Source organism: Cynara cardunculus, unplaced genomic scaffold (assembly GCF_001531365.2).
Source record: "Cynara cardunculus var. scolymus isolate 2C unplaced genomic scaffold, CcrdV1 Un_Scaffold_1563, whole genome shotgun sequence".
In the NCBI taxonomy this organism is placed as follows: domain Eukaryota; kingdom Viridiplantae; phylum Streptophyta; class Magnoliopsida; order Asterales; family Asteraceae; genus Cynara; species Cynara cardunculus.
Genome location: NW_020200797.1, coordinates 73,025 through 81,120, shown reverse-complemented (window position 1 = coordinate 81,120; position 8,096 = coordinate 73,025). Strand labels below are relative to the sequence as shown.

The 8,096-nt window shown below is 34.1% G+C and overlaps 1 protein-coding gene across 2 annotated transcripts; it reads left to right on the top strand.

The window, feature by feature from the left end:
• Positions 1 to 2,426: 2,426 nt before the first annotated feature.
• On the top strand, positions 2,427 to 4,483 carry LOC112502543 (probable protein phosphatase 2C 59). Of its 2 annotated transcripts, none has more exons than XM_025106494.1 (3): positions 2,427 to 2,578; positions 2,656 to 2,706; positions 3,257 to 4,481. In XM_025106494.1, the coding sequence occupies exon 3, from the start codon at positions 3,283 to 3,285 to the stop codon at positions 4,156 to 4,158; it is 876 nt and encodes a 291-aa protein (XP_024962262.1). In that variant the 5' UTR covers positions 2,427 to 2,578; positions 2,656 to 2,706; positions 3,257 to 3,282; the 3' UTR covers positions 4,159 to 4,481. The 2 variants fall into 2 exon arrangements, with proteins under 2 accessions (XP_024962262.1, XP_024962263.1); XM_025106495.1 differs by having other exon boundaries at positions 2,438 to 2,578; positions 3,244 to 4,483.
• The last annotated feature ends 3,613 nt before the right edge of the window (positions 4,484 to 8,096 follow it).

Here is an 8,096-nt window from a genome sequence, read left to right as displayed (position 1 = left end):
TTTGTCCCATGTTGTCCACTCTGATTTTTATCCCATGGTATACCATACATGGGACTGTTTTTTGTCCCATCCTGTCTCATTTATTCTGCATATTAAAAGGCACCCTAAAGGAGGATGAATATATTGACATAATATAAGTTTGTGAAGGTGATGATCAGGAAAACCCCAAAATATTCATATATTGTCAATTCTAACCCTAAAGTTTATTGGTTGTTCTTTTGGACCCTATACTTAATCTTAAGTCAATATCTATCACCCCTCAACAAAATTGTCAAATATTATAGGATTTTGTTATTGTGTTTGTCATAAGGTTGGTTCAGATCCAATATAGAAGACACGGTTGATCATAAAGAAAGGTGTATTTTTCCTAAGCAAAGGTTTGTGCGTTAAGATTCTCTCTAATTAAAGCATGTTTAGGCATATTGTGAGAAAATGATATGATGTCATCATCTAAAACATCTCCAACTGTTCTAGTCCCATAGTCAATCATGGTGAAGACAATCATGTGTGACAAAGACAGTCCCACTTCAACCGTCATTTCGTAACGCATAAACTGCCATATTAGCTATTCTATTCATAACATGTAAGCAAATCATGAAACCGTGCATCATTATGTCGCGAGGCTTAGTCCCACTTCAACCGTCGAAGCTTTATAAATACACTAAATTACTTATGTGATGCTTTATAATGAGTTTTAAGCGACTAGTAAGCATTTCTAGCAACTTTTCTTCCCTAAATCCTACAGTTTATACGCAACAACTAGAGATTAGATGCCATTAAAGAAGTGTGCTAGAAACGAATTTGAATTAACATTCATTTGAGTCAAAAATAATGATATATGAAGCGACTCAAGCGAGCTCCAAAAATTTGCTACTATATTGCAAGGCCAACAAGCTTCGATGAGTCAACACAGTTGAAATTTTAAATCATGAAGAGAGATCTTTGTAGGAAAGTAGTTAACTAAATTTCTCTTGATGAAACGAATAGGAAATCGACATTTATCAAAATTTCGTTACCTGATGAAGAAAAATAGTTAAACTACTAAATCATACGCCTTATTGTCTCTTATGTCCTAAGATAGAGCTGATTTATGAATCCCACGTCATCATGTTACTAGGTTTGGTTTCACTTTATCCATCAGTGCCTTCAGGGATTCTTTTAGATTACTCGTTTAACCTTTTAAGGTACAACTGATTTATGAATCCCACCTCTTCGTGTTACTAGGTTTGGTTTCACTTTATCTATTGGTGCCTTCGTCGATGCTTTAGATTACTCGTTTAACCTTTTAAGGTACAGCTGAATTATGAATCCCACCTCTTCGTGTTACTAGGTTTGGTTTCACTTTACTTATTGGTGCCATCGTGGATGCTTTAGATTACTCGTTTAACCTTTTAAGATACAGTTGATTTATGGATCCCACCTTATCATGTTACTAGGTTTGTTTTCACTTTACCCATTAGTGCATTCGTGGATGCTTCAAGTTACTCGTTTAACCTTTTAAGAGACAGTTGATTTATGAATCCCGCCTCATCGTGTTACTAGGTTTGGTTTCACTTTACCCATTGGTGCCTTCGTGAATGCTTTAGATCACTCGTTTAACCTTTTGTGTAATGTTTAATAAACTAATCAAATTTAGACAATTTTATTCCCCCCGATTCTTATATTTCTCATAAGAATTAGCACTCCAGCAACATCAAAAAACCTCTTAAGAAACCAAAAATGAACTTGGGTTTCTAGGACGTTCATATGAGTTAAAAAGATATATAAAATGGGTCTCAAACTTCTTTTCTAGATATGGAAGGTAACCAAGTTACGATAACGTCACATGATTAAATTCAAGACAGAATTCTAGAAAGGAAAGAAAGTTTAACTAATTTTTCCAGAGCAAAACCTAGCAAGATTTAACATTTGTCGTCTTCTCATTCTTTGAAAAGGGGAAACAACTAAACTATAAAAGACCCATCGACGCCTGCTCTTTGATTGGGGTACTATGACCTAGGTTCCTAAACTTGGAGGCTTTCAAGCAGCTCTTTCAACTGTCGCCTAATCCCCCGGGCTAGAACTGCTAAGCCAATGTTACATACAACAGTACCTAGAACTCCTATCGAAAAAAATATATAAAAGATCTTCGGAACATGCATCCATACAACCGACAACAAAAACATCTCATACCGTCAACCCTAATCAACTGGGATCTACACCTCTGAGATTAAGGTACATGCTCATTAGATGCCTCACTCAGTGTTTTTATAGACCCTTAAACGTTTGTTGGTACGATTGGATTGCAAAGATGAATAGGAAAACAGTACGATTGAACAGATTTAAGAAACTTACGAGAACTACAAGGTCTAGTTAGAAGAATGAGTGAAGTTGGAGGGGGTAAATATTCATTCGAGAGTATATAGCGGATCTTGCCTTTGGATGGTTACCCGGTTAGGAGAAGACGAGCAAATGCAAAAGTCAAAATGTCAACCTTTTGACCTAGCTCCGAAGATATTTCTTGGATCTTCTTGAATCTAATCAATCGTCTTCACTTCAATTTTTGGGATCAGATCTCAACAGCGTTTGGTGTAACCAGGTAAGAAATCGTTTCCATATACACGGATTTTGTTGTTGGGTGTTTTGATCTCGTCAATTTCCGATCCCCTTTTTTAGATTCACGCTGGATTGATCGACCAACGGAGTTGCAGCGTGATCTCAGAACAGGTACTTTTCTTAAGTTTCATCTGAAATCTTAAACCCATTCGTTGAAATTGCGTATTACGTCGGTGTACAGAAAGACAATCTGTCGAATTTTGATTTCTGATTCGAGGAGCTTTAATTCTATTGCGTATACATCTAAACCTAATTTTGTCCAAGGGACCAATTTTTAATCTGAACGTTGTTTCTTGTTTCCAATTCTAAGAATAAATCTTAGAACAAAAACAACAAATGAAAGGCTGCTATCGCTTTGACTTGTGGTTTCATTTTACGGCTTTTTCAAATGCAAAGTTGATATGAATTATGAAGTTTGATCTTGGGATTTTTTTTGTCTGATCAAATTTGAAGTTGAAATCTTCTTTCAATTTATAAAACAAGAAATCTTTCAACAGTCATGGTGCTATTTCCAAAATACTCATTGGATTTTGTCAGTTTTTCTTCAAACACCCTTTGAATTCAATGATCATTTGTCGGGAATTGGAAGTCTGTGAAGTGTCTTTGGTAATTAATTGATTCAATCTTATTTTATAGCTTAAGATGTAGTGTTTTTTTATAGGAAATCTCAATTCATCGTCAGTGAATATGGGATATCTTAATTCAATTCCGGGTCAACCCAATGGGGATTCCCCTGTTAGTGGTGGTGGACTCAGTCAAGATTCAAAATTCAGCTATGGGTTTGCAAGCTCTCCTGGAAAGAGATCTTCAATGGAAGATTTCTATGAGGCAAGAATTGACGGTGTAGATGGTGAGACAGTTGGCCTCTTTGGAGTCTTTGATGGTCACGGTGGTGCTCGGGCTGCAGAATATGTCAAACAACATCTGTTTACTAATCTTATTAAACACCCAAAGTTCATATCTGATACCAAAGCAGCTATATCTGATGCATACAGTCATACAGATACCGAATTTCTGAAATCAGAGAACAATCAGAACAGAGATGCTGGATCAACTGCTTCCACCGCCATTCTTGTTGGTGACCGTTTACTGGTTGCAAATGTTGGAGACTCAAGAGCTGTTATTTGCAGGGGTGGTAAAGCCTTTGCTGTTTCTCGCGACCACAAACCTGATCAAAGTGATGAACGACAACGTATTGAGGATGCTGGGGGCTTTGTCATGTGGGCAGGAACTTGGAGAGTTGGTGGTGTTCTAGCTGTTTCTCGTGCATTTGGTGATAAGCTGTTGAAGCAATATGTGGTGGCTGATCCAGAAATCCAGGAGGAGAAGGTTGACAACTCGCTCGAGTTTCTGATCCTGGCAAGTGATGGACTTTGGGATGTTGTGACAAATGATGAAGCTGTTGCAATGGTTAAACCGATCCAGAGCCCAGAAGAGGCATCAAAAAGGCTGATGCAAGAAGCTTCTCAGAGAGGTAGTGCTGATAACATTACAATAGTTGTTGTCCGTTTCTTGGACAATCAAGGGGGTTGCTTTCCTAGCGGTGGTTCAACTTCCCATTAAAATGGGAGTGTGGCCGGCCGTGTGCACTAATAGAGAACATAGATCTCTGGGCGTTTATAGATATTGCGTTTTTCAGTTCCTAGTGAATGTTTGATGCAAGTCGTTCCTGACAAAGTTTCTACTGTTTAATTTTCTGTTATTGCATTTTCAAAAGTCCAGTGGTTGTAGTTGTTTTAAGTTTTTTGTTAAGTTCTGTGTGCGTTGAAAAAACAATAAATGTACAAGTACCGTTTATTTAAGTCGATTTGTGTAATTTCAAAGTGTGCAAAGTACGTTGACTCTAATTTGTGTAATGATCATATGGAAAAACATATCTTCTGACCTGTATGTCTCTTGGAAGCTTATGTGATTGGCTATATGCAAAGCTTAATTGCGCTCTCGAGAGTTCTTGTGCAGCGTGGAGTCCCATATTCCGCTCCAACGACCACCAAGGTTGTTGATGTGATCTCACAAGCTGTCAATGAGATTGAAAGTCATTGGGCAAGCGCTTACCACGTAAGAGTCACCATCCTCATTTGTCTTACCGGCTAAGATTGCACCAGTAAAATGATACCTTAAGATTGTTGATAAATACCGTCATCTTTGACCCGGTAAACACCCCTTACCGGTAAGAGACGGTAAATGTTCAGTTGAGGAGATAAGTAACCCCTTAATTTACAACTGATTTGTAGACAAGGTTCTAAATAGAGTGAGACGTGGAGTCAAGGTCAAGCCTCAAAACTTAGGAGTCACGGCAAGGCCATGACATTTTTCAAGGCATGACTTATGAAGGCAAATCTATATTCATATATATATATATATATAGAGGAGCGATCAAATGAAAACCACTCCAATTTGTCTATATATATAATTGTATGTATATACATATGTTTTTAACTATTGTTTAATGAATCAATGATATTACACATTCTACATTAGGTTATATATAGCATAAACTAAAAAATAAGATACTAAAAGTTCAGAAAATCAATATCGCATCATCAAAAACTGTTGAATTAGGTCATGGCGTGCCACAAGTTCAATGTGACGTCAGCCACAAGCGTGGAGTCATGGCGCGCCATGGTGGCTGTCGTGACGAACCTTTTAAAACATTGTCGGTAAAAAAAGATGTCATACCCAAGAAAGTAGACCACATTTTTCTAGCATAAATAACAAATATGCTACTATTTGTCGTTTATGTTAGAAAAAAATTGACAATCGTGATTTCTTAACAATAACATAAAAAATTGACATATTTCTCAAAGTTGATCTTGGAGTTTTAATAAATTATCTTGAACTTCCTTTTTTACCCTTTATTATCGCATCTAAGGAAGTCATAAACCCTAAAAATGGTATGCTAAACATGAATCTTGTGTCCTTTTCCAGAATTGACCTAGTAGAAAAGAAGCGGCATTTCCACAACAAGATATTTGGTTCAATATTGCACTCTCACCCTGTACTAGCACGCCACAATTTACCATTCCATGAAGATTGTGAGACCATTACAATGTGAATGCTCTGAAGGACAGCTCAAATCATTTCTTCCATATCATCATGAGAATTTGAGCACAATTTGTCGTGTATAGTGGATGTGGATGTTTCATCTCAACAATCTATAGACATTTTTAACAAAAACGATACTGAAAAATATCAATATATAACCAAACATTTAAATGAGGCCACCAAAATAAAAGGAAAACGATCAAATGCAATATTCCTAACTTTTAAATCAATATCATTTACAATAAATTCAACAAAATTCACCGCTAAAAGCAAAATAAAAATAATATAACATTCATGACCATTATTTGTTTGCCAAATGTGTGCATTAAAAGCTAATGTACTAAAAGTTCATCTGTAGACAACCGGTAGTGTAAAACTTCTTACAACCAACAATCCTTTTGCGACCAATATCATACGACACATCTCATTGCTTTGTCTCCCTCCTCGAGCATTGATGCTTAACTTATCTGCATCATCATCGATGTTGCTTTGCAACCCATATGTTGTTTTTGGATATACCCTGTGATTTCACCGTTATCCTCCTCCTACTGATGTCGTCGTTACTCCTCTTTCTCTATGACATTGCTTTATTTTTAGGAATTTGTTTTTTATATTTTAACCATCAAACAAATATAATCAAGGTACTTTGATAATTTTTTGGTCATATTTAATGTAAATAACACCGATTTGAAAGACATTCATATCTCAATTAGCTTATTTAAAATATATATCAAACTTATATATTTAGTTTTAATAAAAAAAAAAATTATTGATCAATTTAACTTTTTGCAAAAGAAATGTACATTTTTGTTGAATAAATCTTTAACTAAAACCATATAATCAATGTAATATAATTATATCTAATAGAAGTTAATAGATATATTAATAATACTGAGTTCCATGAAAACGTCAGTTTTCGTTAAAAGTGAGAGAAATATAACATTCACATAATATAACGTAATTTTACATAACATATGTAAATGTATACTTATATTGTCTGAAGGCGAATGAATGTGACCGTCTTCTCAAAAATTGGTGAAGGTATACATTCACCGGTTTGTACCTTCAAAAAATATAATGTAATATTTATACAAAAATCTTTTTTATCACATGGTATTAAGATATCCTTTGATACTACAACAAACTCGGATATGTATCTGATTGTCATAATAGACTATTTTATAGAACTTAAGTTTATAAAATCAAATACTTATGCGTCATATCTAAAAATGTTGTAATAAGTTTATAAGATGTTTTTCAACGTCTTAATAAGCTTTTTAGAGCACTTATGAAACAAAGTGTCATATTAACTCTTTTTATGACAATATTTGAAAAAGTATCATATAAAACAATATGTATTTACATGATATTTTTCAAAAATATTCTATAAAAGGGTTATACGACACTTTATTCAAAAGTGTTTTCACAGGTTTGGTAAGACGTTTAGAAATGTCCTATAAACTTATTACAATATTTTTATATAACATATAAGTGTATGGCCTATAAATTTAAATCATGTAAAGTTATTGACATATCAGGACAATTAAGGACAATTCACTTTTGGTACCCTATAAGCCAAGTTATTGTCATGTAAATTGGCAAGCGAATGGTCTAGATCTTTGAGTTATTGTAGTGGAATGATAGGTATTTGTACCCTGTGTAACACATCAAAATCACATTTGCATAAAAACATATATTTCTATAAATAAAGAAATACAACTTTACACATTCGGTATCAATATTTACAAAAGCTACATTACAAGTAGCTACTAAAATTTTCCACAAAATCTATACACAAAACTTGTATATATAACAAGTATTCAGATACAAAAGATAACATGTTATCCTTAACATCTCATGCAAGCACACACACACACACACACACACACACACACACATATATATATATATATATATATAATTCTTCACAATTTTCCTTTATCCTTATCTTCTGATTGAACCCGACATGTAATGCACATTTTCCAAAATACCAAAAATGAAGGTTTAGACCTTGAGGTCTAATGAAAATTCCCATTATTTGCTATTACAGGATGAATAACCACCAAATCATATTTATAGACTCATATTTGTGTTGATAACCAATAACCAACATATTTAATAACAAACCTCTTTTGTCGCATAAAATGATAAGACAACTCATTTAACACATTCTGGTAAAATTTATCACAACATATAGATGAATACATAATTCCTCGCATCACTTGGAGGAGACAACTCCATCTCCTCAAAATTAAATTTTTGCAAAAAAAAGGACAAGATATTAATTATTTTGTAAGAAAAAGAACATAAAATTAAAAATATAATTTTTAATGATATAATTGATGTTAAAATATCTAAAATAGAGAAATTGTTAGAGATGTCTAACATTTGATGATCAAGGAGTGGGATGTATAAAAACAAATTTTAAGCTGAAAACCAACAAATTTGACAATATT